This window comes from Topomyia yanbarensis, unplaced genomic scaffold (assembly GCF_030247195.1).
Source record: "Topomyia yanbarensis strain Yona2022 unplaced genomic scaffold, ASM3024719v1 HiC_scaffold_69, whole genome shotgun sequence".
Lineage (NCBI taxonomy): Eukaryota > Metazoa > Arthropoda > Insecta > Diptera > Culicidae > Topomyia > Topomyia yanbarensis.
In genome coordinates this window covers 93955-111793 of record NW_026683924.1, presented here as the reverse complement: position 1 = coordinate 111793, position 17839 = coordinate 93955, and the positions used below count along the sequence as shown (strand labels likewise).

At 43.5% G+C, this 17839-nt stretch overlaps 1 protein-coding gene across 1 annotated transcript; it reads right to left on the bottom strand.

Moving 5' to 3' along the window:
• Positions 1-1337: 1337 nt before the first annotated feature.
• LOC131696076 (uncharacterized) lies at positions 1338-6616 on the bottom strand. The gene is made up of 3 exons (XM_058984608.1): positions 6445-6616; positions 1760-2079; positions 1338-1685 (listed from the first exon to the last, which is right to left on the bottom strand). Exons 1-3 carry the CDS (start codon positions 6614-6616, stop codon positions 1338-1340), a joined length of 840 nt encoding a protein of 279 aa, XP_058840591.1.
• Between the last annotated feature and the right edge of the window lie 11223 nt (positions 6617-17839).

Sequence of the window (17839 nt, the reverse complement as noted above, 5' to 3'; positions counted from 1 at the left end):
GCCCAGAGAAAGAGTAGTTAGCCGGGAATCGTTTATTTTAATAAAAAGAGTGAAAATTGACTTCGTTTCAATATCAGGACCCCATTCCGACAATTTATCAAAAGACCTCATGATGTTTACAACAACAGGTTATCAATGTACGGATCAGATAATTGTAATTGTAATATTGAATTAAATCAGTCAGCATCAATAAATTTTCAACTTCAATCCAATATTTTTTTTGGGTGTGGTGGGAGGGTGGGGGGGGGGTTGTATGGTGTTAAACCCCAAAACCGTCTCGCTTTTCATTTTCCAATATGTTTCAGATCGATCCGATGGTTATAAGTTAGAAAAATTGCAGTCAGAAGGATCGCACAAATGAACATTTTTACATTGATAAGTTATCAAGTTCCTTCCAGACAACTTGGAAGTGTTCAGTGATTATTTCTAGCGGAAGTAGATAGAAAAATGAAATACAAAATTCGTTTTATCGAAATAATGTTTAGCTTATTTCAATGGATTATTGCTATATTGAACAATAAATAGGCGACAAAGAGTAATCCACAAACAACAAGCCATAACTTTTAAAGTATTCAAAATAGATATTTGAAGTCTTCAGTAAAGTTATTCGCAAAAGTAAAGGCTATAAATTTGCTGAAGGCATCATTTCGATATAATCACTTACAAGAAAATTTGTGAAAATATCTTACTCCTAGGGGGATTAATCAGCAAAAGCACAATACCAAAAGAAAGGGCATATTGCCTCCATTAAATTCTGAGAAGATACTATTGACCTAAAATAAGCCGTTTTGGCGTTAATAATAGATTACATGTTTTTGGTCATATTTCTGGCAATGGGAAATGATAAAAATCTTTCATCCGCATTTAATGTTAAATATCTCTTTTGATAATAGTCCGATTTCAACAATCTATAGCTTGTTCGAAAGGTATTTGAATCATCAGGGAATGATCACGGATGTAATTGGGGTGGGACGGTGTATTTACGACGGTTTAGATAAAATATTTCACTTTGGTAAAAGCGCGATCGCTTATCGAAAAAACTTTATTACTCCGAAACAATATATTCCACGATGAGATATGTGTGACCGGTCTGATCGATAGGTAGAATAGAAGAGACAGATGAATCCCCTATCAAAGGTGATTGGCGCTAAAGAGCGTGGGAAAAATCTACTTTGTAGTATTGCCACCAATGAATTTGATTGGGGCGCGTTCGCAATCAATTTTTAGACGGATTCTAATTTAAATTAATTAAATCTAGCATGACCGGCCACCTGAAATTATCAATTTCTCTATAATTCTAAAAATATTTCACTCAATACATTTCATTGACTTTTAAACTAATTTGATGAACAAATGATGTCGTCAGCTTGGTTGAGGGTTGCGCTGACTTCTTCATCCTCGTCGAACGTATCAGGTAACGGACACACCTTGTAGGCGGGTCGCCTGTAAGTTCCGGACGGTGTTCGCAGAACCACCACTCGTGAAACGTCGTCTTTTTCAGGAAAAATTTCTTCAACTCGAGCCAATGACCACCGCGTTACAGATAAAAGCTGGTCTTGCAGGATCACCACCTGGCCAACCTTAAGGTTGACTTTTTCTGGGTTTACGGTAGCTTGTCGTTGTAGTTCTTTCAGGTACTCGTTTCTCCAGCGGTACCAAAAGTGCTGAACTTTCTGCTGGACGAACTGGAATCGATTCAATCGATTTATCGGTACTCTCTCCAATCTGGATCAGAGATGGCTTGGAGAGAAGAACCAACAAGAAAACGCCCCGGCGTTAGGGCGTGCAGATCGTTGGGATCCTCCGATAGAGAAACAAGCGGGCGGGAATTCATACAGCTCTCTATCTGCGCTAGAATCGTCAGCAAGTCTTCGTAGAACAATACGGTGTTGCCCAATTGACGAACGAGGTGACGTTTGGCCACCTTCACGGCTGCCTCCCAGAGGCCACCGAAATTTGGGGCACGTGGGGGTATCATGTGCCATGTGATTCCCTCCGTTGCGAGACTGGTAGCGATACGGTCTATTTCGGTGTGGTTGGTAAGCATTTTATAAAGGGCATGAAGCTCGTTTTTTGCGCCTATAAAATTTGTGGCATTATCCGAAAAAAGATGTTCGGGTCGACCTCGTCTAGCAACGAAGCGTCTTAAAGCAGACATAAAGGCAGACGTGGACAAATCACCAACAAGTTCAATGTGTACAGAAACACACGAACAGAGCTATATAGGCCTTCGCTGGAGCGGTTTTACGATTAGTGGATTTAATATACACTGGGCCGCAATAATCAATACCAGTGCGAGAGAATGGGCGGCTAGGGGTAACTCGCGCATGCGGAAGCTGTCCCATAGGTTGGTTTATTGGTTGCGGATTGGCACGAACACAATTATAGCAACGACGAATTTTGCTGCGTACAGCTCGTTTCCCATTTATTGGCCAATATTCGTTTCGAACAACTACGAGCGTGAGCGCGATTCCCCCATGAAGCAGTTGAAGATGATACGACATTAGGAGTAGGCGAGTGAAGTGATGACATCCAGGTAGTAATATTGGGTGCCGGGTACTGTAAATCTCATCTGACAGTTTGAGCCGGCCACCAACTCGAATTAGGCCAGAAGAATCGACAAACGGATTCAAAAGCTTCAAACTGGACTGCTTGGTAACATTTTTGCCTTGCTTGAGTTGTTTCAATTCTTGATCGAAGCATTCCCTTTGTACGATCTTTACCAGAACCGTTTTTGCTCGCTCCAATTCGTGAACCAATAATACTGTAGAGGTTGTTCGTTTTCCGCCTCTAGCATTATGAAAAAAAACCGCAGGCAATACGCGGTCGTACGTACCATTTTAAGATAGGACGAAAAACGGGCTACTAAGGGGTTGGGTAGCGTTGGGGTTTGAATAGTAAGGACAGAGTGTTTGCGTTCCAGTTCTTCATGCGAGTGTGTGGTCGATGTTATCCAGTTCTGTTTCGGCCAGTCATCCAATTCCCCCTGCATCCAATGTAGTCCATGTCTCCATTCACTGATATTCCCTAACTGCTCCACTGTCATATCGCGGGAAACTAAATCAGCCGGGTTGGTTGCACCAGGAACGTGACACCATTTGCCACCACGGGTTGTTTCTTGGATGTCTGCTACTCTGTTCGCAATAAAGGCCTTCCAGGTGTGAGGGGGCGAACTGAGCCAGTGTAGAACCACAGTAGAATCCGACCAAAACCATACTGACGAAAACTTCATATCTAAAGCTGAATAATCTTTCTCATAAAGATGTGCAGCAAGTTGTACCGCACATAATTCCAGCCGTGGGATGCTGCGTCGTTTTAGTGGGCCTACCCTCGATTTTGATGCGATGAGCTCAACCTTCACTCCTCCTAATGCATCAACCGATCGAGCATAAACACATGTCCCATACACTGCCTTCGATGCGTCTGCAAAGCAATGTAATTGTATATCACCTTCACCAAATGCGTAGCGGCTAATACGATACGATGACAAATCAGGCAGTTCCGAAGCGAAACCTTTCCACCTCGTCTGTACCTCGCCCGGTACATCTTCATCCCAATCTAGCGATAACGTCCACAGCAATTGAAGAAGCATTTTAGCTCGAATTATAATCGGGGCAATCAATCCGAGCGGATCATATAATCGAGCAATAGCCGAAAGAATGCTTCGTTTGGTAATCGGTTCAGTAACTGCGTTAGTGTTTATATCAAAGCGGAATAGATCGGACGACGGCTCCCAACTTATGCCTAAAGTCTTTATAGTTTCCTCTGGATCGAAAGTTCTGCTAGATTGTGTGGCCAAATCTTCATGTGGAATACCGTCTAGAGCAGCTGGGAAGTTTGAACACCATTTTCTCAACTGAAATCCGCCTAGATTGAGTAAGCAACTCATCTCTTTTCGCAATTAGGTCGCCCTTTCGATGCTGGATTCGCCCCTGATGAAGTCATCTATATAAAAATCCTTTTTTACTGCAGAGGCAGCTAGTGGGAAAGTGCCACCTTCATCATCGGCAAGCTGCTTAAGCGTTCTAGTGGCTAAAAACGACGACGGTGCCAACCAATAAGTTACAGTGGTTAGCTCGTATTTGGCAATAGGCTCATCCTGGCTAAATCTCCATAAAACTCTCAGCAAGGGGCGGTCATCAGGATGAATGGAAACCTGACGATACATCTTTTCGATGTCCGCTAGTAACGCCACTTTGTACTTGCGGAATCTTGTAACCAAACTGAGAAGATCGTCTTGGATTACGGGTCCGATTAAAAGTGCATCATTCAAGGAGTAACCTGTGCTAGTTTTAGCAGACCCATCGAACACACTTCGTACCTTGGTTGTTTTGCTCGAGTCTTTAAGAACAGCATGGTGTGGTAGGTAAAAAACATTGGGTGGATCGACTGCATTCCCTGCCAGTTCACGCATGTGCCCCAATTGCAAGAATTCTGCGAGGAAATCATGATAATTCTTCTTCAATACTTCATCTTTGTCTAATTTTCGTTCTAGGCTTTGTAGACGTCGGACTGCATGCAAATGGGAATTGCCCACCATAGCAAAAAAATTGTTCCTTCTTGGGGTATTTAACCATGTATCGTCCACAAGATTCTCTAGATACTGTCTTCGTGTAAAAATCCTCGCAATATTGTTCAGATGGGGTAATATTAGGCCAGTCCAATTCATCTACTTTCCAAAACCGCTCCAAATTGCGGTCAATAGACTTTAGGGTGGAAACACGACAGGTTACGTTTTGGGTTTCAAAGTCCGTTTTACCCGAAACAACCCAACCGAAAACACTCTCGGCGAGTATCGGAAACGATGTACCTAAATCTATCCGGCCACCTTTAAGCATCGTGAAGAAATATTCCACTCCAATGATGAGATCCACTTTCCGCGAAACATTGAACTCTGGGTCGGCAAGAGGTAACTCATTAGGGATGTTCCATTTAACAGAGGGTAACGATACCGCTGGGAGATGCGATGTGAGATGACGAAGTACCAAGCAATCAATCTGACATGAGAACCTTCCTATTCTCGATTTGATTTTGGTTTGTACCGAACCAGAAACACGAAGATTTAATTCTCCAACCCCGGAGATAGATTGATCGATACGATGTCTAGGTAGGCGAAGCTGCTGACAAAGTCGCTCACTTATCAGATTGCACTGCGAGCCCGAATCCAACAACGCTCGTGCCAAAGATTCCTTCCCATAACCATCCATAATCACAATCACGGCAGTCGATAAAAGTACGTTCGTGGGTTTGAGATATGCTGCTGCGTTCGAAGATACTGGCGTACAAGCAAAAATCTGTCTTTCTTCGTCAACTCGGGCAAAATTGGAGCTAGTTGGCTGAGGATGATGAGAATTTCGCGTATGAAGGTTTGAAATATCGTTGCTATTTGTAACCTCAAATCCTGAATGAAGCAACGTGTGGTGACGCTTTTGACACAAGCGACAAGAAAAAGTGGATGCACATTTCCGAACAAAGTGGTCACTCCTAAAACAATTGCTGCAAATCTTACGAGTGTTGACGATATTTAACCTATCCTTCAAAGGCATTCTTTCGAAAACTGGGCATTTGACCAACAAATGATACTGGTTGCACGCTAGACATACAGGTTGGGGAGTGTCTGTAGCCGCAAAACTGTTAATCCGATTGGTGGAGGGGTTATGGGTTTGCTTCGACTGCTTTGGAGTAGAGTTTTGTTTGCTGTGGTAATTAGATGCCTGATCAGTGCCAATCAACAACGATTCCATTGCTCGGGATTTTTTAGTTAAGAAATTAATGAGATTAGTGTATGTAGGCTCGGCATCATCGGATACATATTCTTCCCAATACTTGAGGGTTCCGTCGTCTAATCTGGAACTAAGAAGTTGGACGAGAAGACTGCTCCAGTGTTGCGTTGGTTCGCCTAATTGCGTCAGAGTTTTCACATGACGTTGAAAATCTTCTACCATTGTTCGAAGTGCTAGGGGGGATTTTCCAGTAAGCTTCGAGTGGACCATCAACGATTGCAAATGTTTTTTCTTCAACAAATACTTATTGGAATATCGAGCTAAAAGTGCTTCCCATCCAACTGCATAATTATTGACAGTAATCGTCAAAGATTCTATCAATTTGAGCGCGTCTCCTTTCAGCGACGATCGAAGGTAGTGAAATTTCTGAATACAGGGTATCTCTGCTGAGGAGTGAATGAGTGAAATAAACGAGTCGTGAAACGTAAGCCACTCGTTCAGATCGCCATCAAATTCGGGTAATGCAATTGGAGGAAGTTTCACGCCGACCATATGGAGAACTACTGGACCGACGGGATGGGGTTGCGCTAGCGTTGGAGCAGGGGGAGGGATTATCGAGACCAAGCCGAATTAACCCGAAAAAAGGTTTCTTCTACGTTTGCGCTTATTTCCATATTACCAGCCATAAATGCTTCCGAGTCGTCAAATGATTCATATTCACCTTGTATTGCCTCAAAATTCTCCATCAATGTATCCAGCTTACCCAACCGTATCGCTACTTCTTGAAGGTCTCGATCCTCGTTGTAGTTGGTCACGAACATTTCGATGCGCGAAATGGAGTCCATAATGTTCCGTCGCTTCAGCTCCTTCTGTTTCACCTTTTTCTCCGACATGATGATGAAGTTAAACTAGAACAATCGAGAAGACCCAGGAAGCACCGATTGGTAAAAATTGTTTATTTGGACAGACACTCACCTGTGCCTGTCCAAAGACAGGCCTTGTATTTATTAAAATCTGGAACCTGCAATGAACCCTGATGCCGGGCGGCAATCGCTGTGTGTCGTGTTGAGCATGGATGATTCACGTTGCAGATGCGGTTTTCCAGCCAAATCGTATCCACACTTGTTCCGAATGCTTTTCTCCACGGTCAGTCGGTTGAAATCGCGTGTTAGATTTTTATTCACCTCAGTACAGGTGATGATAGCGTTATTGGGTAGATGATGGGATGATAACCAGTACCAACGACGAGCACGAGATTTTATTAATCTGTAGGTATCAAAATCAGGATCAGCAAAAACTGAGAATAATAAGACAACTTATTCATTGTCAAACTCGCTTCGGGTGACTTTCTCTGGGTCTTCCCTCCCCAACTATCTCCTCCTGGATAAGGTTCGTCTACCTGTTCGCCTGTTTGTACCGCGGGTAATGAACTGCAGCAATTGCAAGCAGCTGGGCCACACAGCCACCTATTGTGGCAATAAGAAAAGGTGCGGCAAATGCGAGGGAGAACATGAGGATGACTCTTGCGGTGGAGAAACTGAAAAATGTATTTACTGCGGGGGCCTTCCGCATGATCTTAAAACATGCCCCGCGTACAAACAGCGCGGGGATAAAATTAAGCGCTCCCTTAAGGAACGCTCGAAGCGCTCTTATGAAGAAATTCTTAAGAATGCTTCGTCATCTGTACCTTCCGAAAATTCCTTTCCTCTTTTGATTGGCGTTGAGCAAGAATCTGACGACCCACAAGAGGGAACATCTTTGGTTAACTCAGGGGAGTCCAGGAAGAGGAAAAATCTAGCCTCCCCTAGATTGCCTCGTAAGGGTGCCAAGGTGTCGTCCACTCAGAGTGCGCCAACTACAATCAATAAATCCAATGGAAGTGATGCACTAAAGCCGAAGCAAGTTGCTCCAGGACTTGGAAATTTTAATTCTAAAAAGGAGTATCCACCACTTCCAGGGACACCAAAAACCCCAAGTGTTCCCTTTTTTCAAACAGATACTCAGTCCAGTAGCGGACTAATGAAATTTTCTGACATAGTGGACTTAATTTTCACAGCTTTCAATGTTACTGATCCTCTTAAAAGCATTCTGATACATTTTCTCCCTATGGTGCAAACATTTTTGAAACAGTTGACTGCTAAATGACCCCTCCTTGCAGCGATCGTATCCTTCGATGGCTAAGTCATCAAACGATGTCACTGATTCGATCACTGTCCTACAGTGGAATTGCAGAAGTATCCTCCCGAAAATCGATTCCTTCAAATTCTTACTAAACAGTTTAAAATGTAATGCTTTCGCATTATGTGAAACCTGGTTAACTTCCGATATAAATCTCAACTTCCACGACTTTAATATAATCCGTCTGGATCGAGAAAACCCTTATGGAGGAGTACTTTTGGGGATCAAAAAGTGCTATTCTTTCAACCGAATTAACCTCCCTTCGACACCAGGCATTGAAATTGTCGCTTGTCAAGTTCTAATCAAACGTAAAGACCTTTGCATTGCTTCCATCTACATTCCTCCTAGAGCCTCGGTAAGGCACCGAACGCTTTGTAATATCACGGAATCCTTACCGGCACCGCGGCTAGTTCTGGGAGACTTTAACTCGCACGGTACGGTATGGGGCTGTCTTCATGATGATAATAGATCAACATTAATCCAAGATCTTTGCGACAATTTCAACATGACCATCTTAAACACGGGAGAAATTACGCGGATTCCTACACCACCAGCACGCGCAAGCGCGTTGGATTTATCGCTTTGCTCGACATCGCTACAGTTAGATTGCAGGTGGAAGATGATCCCTGATCCCCACGGTAGCCATCATTTGCCTATCGTGATTTCAATTGCTAACAGTTCAAGACCATCGGAAACAATCAATGTCTCGTATGACCTCACACGGAACATTGATTAGAAGAGTTACCGCGATATCCGTTAAAATCGAATCCACTCAAGAACTTCCTCCGGAGGAAGAGTACAGGTTTTTGGCTGGCTTGATTCTCGACAGTGCGAATCAAGCTCAGACTAAACCAGTACCAGCGCGAATATTCATGGACGGTCTCCCACCCTGTGGTGGGATAAAGAGTGCTCAGAGCTGTACGCGGAAAAGTCCACTGCATATAAGGCCTTCCGGGAAGACGGGTTACCCGCTAGCTATCTACAGTACGCGTCGTTAGAAAGGCGAATGAAGAGTCTAATGAAAGCCAAAAACGCAGTTATTGGCGCCGGTTCGTCGACGGGTTAACGAGAGAAACAGCGATGAGCATTCTTTGGGGTACGGCTCGACGTATGCGTAACCGTAATAGTACCAACGAGAACGTGAAGTATTCAAACCGTTGGATATTCGCTTTCGCCAAGAAGATCTGTCCGGACTCTGTCCCGGTACAGAAAACGTGCCGCGCCGCGTCTCCTCACGATACCGCGAACGAAACACCGTTTTCGATGGTGGAGTTCTCACTTACTCTCTTATCATGCAACAATAACGCCCCAGGGTTAGACAGAATCAAATTCAACTTGCTGAAGAATCTGCCTGACACTGCAAAAAGGCGTTTGTTGAATTTATTTAACAAGTTTCTTGAGGGTAACATTGTCCCTCATGACTGGAGCCAAGTGAAGGTCATCGCCATTCAAAAACCAGGAAAACCAGCCTCCGACCACAACTCGTATCGGCCGATTGCAATGCTGTCCTGTATCCGGAAGTTGTTCGAGAAAATGATCTTGTTTCGCCTCGACAGTTGGGTTGAAGCAAATGGCTTACTATCAGATACACAATTTGGATTCCGCAAAGGCAAAGGGACGAACGATTGCCTTGCGTTGCTTTCTACAGAAATCCAAATGGCCTATGCTAACAAAGAGCAGATGGCATCAGTCTTCTTGGATATTAAGGGGGCTTTTGACTCAGTTTCTATCAACATTCTGTCAGAGAAGCTGCACCAGCATGGTCTTTCACCAATTTTAAATAACTTTTTGCTAAACCTGTTGTCTGAAAAGCACATGCACTTTTCGCATGGCGATTTAACAACATCGCGATTTAGCTACATAGGTCTTCTCCAGGGTTCATGTCTAAGTCCCCTGCTCTACAATTTTTACGTGAATGACGTTGACGATTGTCTTGCCAATTCATGCACGCTAAGGTAACTTGCAAACGACGGGGTGGTGTCTGTTACAGGACCCAAAGCTGCCGACTTGCAAGGACCATTATAAAATACCTTGGACAATTTGTCTGCTTAGGCTCTTCAGCTGGGTAATGAGTTCTCCACGGAGAAAACTGAGTTGGTTGTTTTTTCTAGGAAGCGTGAGCCGGCGCAACTCCAGCTTCTATTAATGGGTGCAACGATCAACCAGGTTTTCACATTTAATTATCTCGGGGTCTGGTTCGACTCTAAAGGTACCTAGTGATGTCACATTAGGTATCTGAAGCAGAAATGCCAACAAAGGATCAATTTTCTCCGAACAATAACTGGAACATGGTGGGGTGCCCACCCAGGAGACCTGATCAGGTTATACCAAACTACGATATTGTCGGTGATGGAGTACGGGTGTTTCTGTTTCCGCTCCGCTGCGAACATGCACTTCATCAAACTGGAGAGAATCCAGTATCGTTGCTTGCGCATTGCCTTGGTTTGTATGCACTCGACCCATACGATGAGTCTCGAAGTGCTGGCGGGCTGTCCTGTATCCGGAAGTTGTTCGAGAAAATGATCTTGTTTCGCCTCGACAGTTGGGTTGAAGCAAATGGCTTACTATCAGATACACAATTTGGATTCCGCAAAGGCAAAGGGACGAACGATTGCCTTGCGTTGCTTTCTACAGAAATCCAAATGGCCTATGCTAACAAAGAGCAGATGGCATCAGTCTTCTTGGATATTAAGGGGGCTTTTGACTCAGTTTCTATCAACATTCTGTCAGAGAAGCTGCACCAGCATGGTCTTTCACCAATTTTAAATAACTTTTTGCTAAACCTGTTGTCTGAAAAGCACATGCACTTTTCGCATGGCGATTTAACAACATCGCGATTTAGCTACATAGGTCTTCTCCAGGGTTCATGTCTAAGTCCCCTGCTCTACAATTTTTACGTGAATGACGTTGACGATTGTCTTGCCAATTCATGCACGCTAAGGCAACTTGCAGACGACGGGGTAGTGTCTGTTACAGGACCCAAAGCTGCCGACTTGCAAGGACCATTATAAAATACCTTGGACAATTTGTCTGCTTAGGCTCTTCAGCTGGGTAATGAGTTCTCCACGGAGAAAACTGAGTTGGTTGTTTTGACATTAAAAATGTCTTACTCCACTATCTGGGGCTAGGTGTCATTCTAAAATCTAAACTATCTCCCATGTAACGAAACTATGTAAGGTTTGCACGCTTATAACTCCGATATTACTAGATGGATTTTAATCATTCATACACCAACCGATTCAGAAACACCTAACTTAAATATTGGTAATAATTTAATATCTCCCCAATAAAAGTAGACTTTTGGAAATTGGTAAAATTAAAAAGTTCACGAAAAACGGGAAAATTGCCATTCGTGAGGCAGATTTCTCTGACACAGCCGTCGTTAGAGGGCAGCTTAGTTGCTCAATGAAACACGAAAAGTCATAAATAGAAGCGACGCATGTTCGTTTAAATCAGTTGTTGCTCTTATCCCAGACGAGCAACATCGTCTCCGGGCGATGCAATAAGCGCTATCGATTTTCGCTAACGTTGGCATTTGCACACACTCGCACCTAAGTGACTAAACCATATACGGTTAGTTTATAAATAGAGGTGACGCGTACCCGTTTGAATCAGTTTTTGTTCTTATGTCGAACGGGTAAGATCATGGCTGCAGCGTCTGGGCACTACAATAAGCGGTAGACGCTATGCATTTTCGGCAGCGGTGGCCGTGTGCGGATTTTTCGGGTACCAGCACGGTGTCACAGAATGATCTGCAAAGTGGGTTTGGATTTAATTCAATACGGTGTGTGCTGCTTAAGAGTTTTGCGTTTGAAAAAAATATATATTTATTTTTATGCATGCGTGTGCGTTGTAACTTGTTAATCCATGTTTACGGCGCTTTGTAGCTGCGTAGGGTAAAGAGCCTATTGGTTTTCATGTTTCATATTTCGGTTATATGTTTTTTATCAGTAAGGCATCTGACAACGTGATTCTGTAGTTATTGCACTGTTCAGCAGCGTAGTATTTTATATAGGAGAGTACACTCAGGTTTTTTTACGCGGATTTTGAAATTTACGCGGTTTTCATTAACGCGTTTTTTTTAAATTTACGCGGTTTTCATTTACACGGCCTGTATCCCCTGCGTGAAAAATCTGAGTGTAATTGCATAGGAAACAATCACATTCCCAGCAGAACTTTTTGTTTTCTAATTTCAAACACTTTTGTTTCGTACTGCACAAAAAGGAAAATTTTAAAACAGAACTTACCGTCCCAGCAGCAGTTTAAGCGGGTGTTCTTTTTCGATTCAAATTCAAGCCATGTCTTAAGCGTTACTGGACTTAAAATTGTTTTCCCAGTTTATCCAGTCAGAATATCTGTCCTACCCTATGTATTTAAAACACAGTTCTAATTGCGTTTTAAAGTATACAACAAATAGAACGGTTGGGTATACTAATTTAACTTTTAAAATAAATCTGTTTTAAATTATGAAACAAACCGCTGTACTGAAGATATAATTATGTCAGTCCTATTACCACATAAAACACCTATATAACATAAAACGCTGCAGAATTGGTTTAATAATACAATGTTTACACTACAGAGTTACAACACGTTTTAATAATTAGCAACAAGAAAAATGTCATTAAGATAGCATTAAAACCCGTTTTAACTGGTAGTGCGAACGTTGTAATGTAATTTATCAAATAATTTCTTTTTATCCACCACTAATCGATCAAGAAATACTTAAACTTAAGATTGTTTACTTAAGTTCATTAGTACATTATTGAAAATTTAAATGGAAAATAAAATTTCATATTTCATGGAGAATCTGTATATTTCCGTTGGCGGGCGTGGGCTTCCTCATCACAGCTCTCAATATGGAACTTTTCTTTTGAATATATTTTCTGGACAGACCAGCCTATTTTTACTAGATGGATCAGCCAAATAATGCCAATCACCTAGTGAGATACTTGATTAATCAATAGATTACCGTTAAAAGACCTTCAATAAATTATGTTTTGATGGGGAGGGTATATAGCAAATTGTAACATATGAAAACAGGCGAGTGAACAAGAACATGAGTCGATATGTGTGATAGATAAAATTCATTTGCACGCTCTTGAAAAAAGCTACATTTTTAATGTCACCGTGGTCGTGTCCTGTACACAACCTTTTTTCTAGGAAGCGTGAGCCGGCGCAACTCCAGCTTCTATTAATGGGTGCAACGATCAACCAGGTTTTCACATTTAATTATCTCGGGGTCTGGTTCGACTCTAAAGGTACCTAGTGATGTCACATTAGGTATCTGAAGCAGAAATGCCAACAAAGGATCAATTTTCTCCGAACAATAACTGGAACATGGTGGGGTGCCCACCCAGGAGACCTGATCAGGTTATACCAAACTACGATATTGTCGGTGATGGAGTACGGGTGTTTCTGTTTCCGCTCCGCTGCGAACATGCACTTCATCAAACTGGAGAGAATCCAGTATCGTTGCTTGCGCATTGCCTTGGTTTGTATGCACTCGACCCATACGATGAGTCTCGAAGTGCTGGCGGGCTGTCCTGTATCCGGAAGTTGTTCGAGAAAATGATCTTGTTTCGCCTCGACAGTTGGGTTGAAGCAAATGGCTTACTATCAGATACACAATTTGGATTCCGCAAAGGCAAAGGGACGAACAATTGCCTTGCGTTGCTTTCTACAGAAATCCAAATGGCCTATGCTAACAAAGAGCAGATGGCATCAGTCTTCTTGGATATTAAGGGGGCTTTTGACTCAGTTTCTATCAACATTCTGTCAGAGAAGCTGCACCAGCATGGTCTTTCACCAATTTTAAATAACTTTTTGCTAAACCTGTTGTCTGAAAAGCACATGCACTTTTCGCATGGCGATTTAACAACATCGCGATTTAGCTACATAGGTCTTCTCCAGGGTTCATGTCTAAGTCCCCTGCTCTACAATTTTTACGTGAATGACGTTGACGATTGTCTTGCCAATTCATGCACGCTAAGGCAACTTGCAGACGACGGGGTAGTGTCTGTTACAGGACCCAAAGCTGCCGACTTGCAAGGACCATTATAAAATACCTTGGACAATTTGTCTGCTTAGGCTCTTCAGCTGGGTAATGAGTTCTCCACGGAGAAAACTGAGTTGGTTGTTTTTTCTAGGAAGCGTGAGCCGGCGCAACTCCAGCTTTTATTAATGGGTGCTACGATCAATCAAGTTTTCACATTTAAATATCTCGGGGTCTGGTTCGACTCTATAAGTACCTGGGGATGTCACATTAGGTATCTGAAACAGAAATGCCAACAAAGGATCAATTTTCTCCGAACAATAACTGGAACATGGTGGGGTGCCCACCCAGGAGACCTGATCAGGTTATACCAAACAACGATATTGTCGGTGATGGAGTACGGGTGTTTCTGTTTCCGCTCCGCTGCGAACATGTACTTCATCAAACTGGAGAGAATCCAGTATCGTTGCTTGCGCATTGCCTTGGTTTGTATGCACTCGACCCATACGATGAGTCTCGAAGTGCTGGCGGGCGTTCTTCCGCTAAAAAATCGATTTTGGGAACTTTCATATCGATTGCTCATCCGATGCGACATTCTGAACCCGTTGGTGATTGATTTATGGCCTTGTACTTCGACTACATGGCACAGAGCATTAATCCTTCTTCATATACTCCCAACCATGTTAGTTTCCTAGATACTTCTGATTCTACTGTATTTTTCGACACATCCATGAAGGAAGAGATTCGTGGAATCCCGGACCATATACGCCCGCAAGTGATCCCCAATATATTTTATAATAAATTCCGAGAAGTCGACTGTGACAAAATGTTCTACACTGACGAATCAAATCTCGATGGGTCCACTAGCTTCGGTATCTTCAACAATACTATCGCCGCTTCATTCAAGCTCAATGATCCCGCTTCAGTTTACGTCGCAGAGTTAGCTGCAATTCAGTACACCCTTGGGATCATCGACACTCTGCCCACAGATCACCACTTCATCATTTCGGACAGCCTCAGCTCTATCAAGGTTATTCGTGCGATGAAGCCCAAAAAGCAATTCCCATATTTCCTGGGGAAGATACGGGAGTCTTTGTGTACGTTATCTGAAACATCTTATCAGATTACCTCGTGCAGGTGTAGTAATTTTTGTTTGACAATTGTGAATTAATAACATAGGGTTTAGGAAGGTAACCGCTCTCCTCTCGCTGCAAAATTGGTTTGACTATGCTGTGCCATAGCGATGACAGCTGTGCGGCGGTGCGTTTTATTGGTGTTTGTTTTATGATAATTGAGTGCGTCAGGTGGCCATCGAGTATTGGCTAGAAAGTGACGGACCGCGGCATCGTACAGACGCCCGATCAGTTTTGTTTTCTTTCGGGACAGTTTCCCGCCACGTTTAACCTGTGAGGTGAAGTGCGCGCGTGTGACGGTGAAAATCCCCGTCAGAAAGTGCCTACCCGTGGTTCGGGTACTCGTGTGAGTGGTGTTGGTTCGTTGGTGGGACAGCTAACTTTAAAGGAGCCTTCTCGCGTCCCCGGCTAAAATCCAAGGAACTTAACACTAACCGTTCTCGCTATAGAGGATAAGTCGAACGAGTCTAGCTCTCCTCTATAGCTAATAGCCAAAAAGGACGAAGCAGGGTGGTCAAAGGTTCCCCCTGGGAAGTGCACCGCGGTGACTTCCGGAATCGCTTGCGGCGAGCAAGTCGATCCGGCAATAGTTCGCCATCGTCGCTAGGGAGGTTCCAACAAAGAAGCCAAGCTCACCTCTCTAGCTAATCGCAAAGGACCGCTGCCGGAGCAGCCAACGAAGATACAACCAAAGGAGAACGCAGCCGTTGTTGACCAGGCCGGTCGGAAGAAACCGTCCGCCTTCCCGCCATCGTCAGCACCAGCGGATCATACGAAACGCAGTGAAGAGGAGGTGAATAAAAGTCGGTAAATTTAGTTTTTTTCCTTGTTTGTCTTTTTGTTACGAAATATTTTTTTCTTCCGCAGTGTGGGGTTCTCCTACTAAATCGAGGATTTTCGTAGAACGTCCGTGAGGTTTCTTCCGCAATATTGTTCCGCGTTCGTGTTTATTTTTATTTGCATTTTTTTTTGGTATATTTTTTCGATTTTTTGTATTTTCCTTTTTGTCCGAATTTGTGGATTGTGTTTTTTTTGTTTGGTCTGCCGGACGAGTAGTTGAGACATTTTTGGAGCAGCTCGATTTCCTGAAATTTTAAGGGAATCGTTAGTGGGTGAAAAATTGAAATTAATACTGTGTCAGTACTTACATGCTTTGTGTCTTGGTGATTTCTTCCAATGTAGCGCGAGTTATTGTGGCGTTGAAGAAATTCAACCAAGCGTGTGTGTTCATGCACGTCGATCATTTGCATTTCGATGAGCTGGACTTTGAGTTGCTATCTCGAAGCATTTTTAACTCTCCTGATTCGGATCTTTCGGGTGTCCAGCGACAGCGGCGTCTTCGGGGAATTTTGTCGCATGAGCGGTCGACTCGAAGAGAATTAGTCCGTAATTTTCGCGGTGACGTGTGCGAAGAAAAGGAGATCTGTCTTGGTAAACTACTAACAATCAAGGAAGATCTCCAGTACCGGTGCTTAAACAAGGAGATTTACCGTACACGGTTGCTTCATTTGGGGTCTAGGCGCCAGGTTATCCGAAATTAAGCGGCAGGGGAGGTAAACCAGGAACTTTCGGGGTTGTTGGAGGAAGTTCTAGCAGTTTATGACAGTCATTTCAGTGACGAACAGACAGCACTTCCTCCCGACAACCAACAAGGGGAGGATGGAGAAATTTTAGGAGATTTGTAGAGTACAAACGTACCTGCAATTCCACAGGGATCCAATCCTTCCGATAACGAAGGATCTCTTTCCAAACAGCTCGTGGGAGACGACCTGTTACGTGTCTTGTGCGAGATAAGGGTTGAGATTCGACAATGGCGACGGCAATCCGACGATAATAGAGCCCTAGTGTCTCAGGGATCTGATGCTTTTTCAAAAGCTACTGAAACGCTAATAGGTGGGATTGCTTCACTGATAACAATTTCGTCAGTTTTGAGAAAGACGGTTCAAGAAGTTGTCTTACTTCGTGAATCCGTCAGTGAACTTCGGGCACTAGTACATCAGAAGGAAAGGGCTCCCTAGATGATTGACGTATCCGAATCACTTGATGTACCAGAGATTCCTCGCCCAACACTGGCGCCCAGTCCCAATTTATTTGTGTTGAAGAGAGGATTCTCGGGTCAACAAGATCTCTATCCATCACTTCCAATCGAGAAACCGAGTCAAAATACCGGGTTCACAGCCCCGTACCAAAACAGCTGGCGGGACCATCTTTTCGATATCCAACAACGCGGGAAACGGATCGATGATAGCTCCAAGGAATTACTCGCGTAATTCCTTGGAGCTATGGAAGATTCCGAAGTATGCTAGCACTGTTGAAGGAACTGGACTAAATAAATTTCTGGATACCGTGGCGAGTTACGCTGCTTGTGAACAAATGTGCGAAGACGAGCTTTTCAATTCTGCGATGCATTTGTTCACTGGCAATGCATTGACCTGTTATCAGGCTATGCGTGGCATCGAGCGAAAAGCTCGACGTGCTGAAGCGGAACCTAAAGCCAGATTATATACAAATGTTAATTCTAAGGCCAGTGAACACGCTCTCAGAATTGATGAGTCTTGGTAAATCGATCGACGCCTCCAAGACGTCGATTTATCAGAAAGTTTTCGGTTCTTCTCGAAAAGTTGCTGCTTATTCTGATAATCCACCACAAAACAAACAAAAAAATAAGGGCTGTGTGCAGGACACGACCACGGCGACATTGAAAATGTAGTGTGTAATATAATTCGCGGCGTCGGCGGTAAAACATGATGAGTTATGTTCTATCAACGACCATGCGGTAAACTTGGGTGGAAAGCCCAACTCCTACCAGC

What these genes read in the sequence shown, in the direction of transcription:
- LOC131696076 (XM_058984608.1), bottom strand. Translation starts at nt 6,616, where the DNA reads ATGTCGGAGAAAAAGGTGAAACAGAAGGAGCTGAAGCGACGGAACATT. An exon ending in GAATTTTGAGGCAATACAAG is followed by an intron (nt 2,080 to 6,444) that starts GTGAATATGAAT and finishes CAAATTTTATAG; the next exon opens with GCGCAAAAAACGAGCTTCAT. An exon ending in TAACGCCGGGGCGTTTTCTT is followed by an intron (nt 1,686 to 1,759) that starts GTTGGTTCTTCT and finishes AATCGATTCCAG; the next exon opens with TTCGTCCAGCAGAAAGTTCA.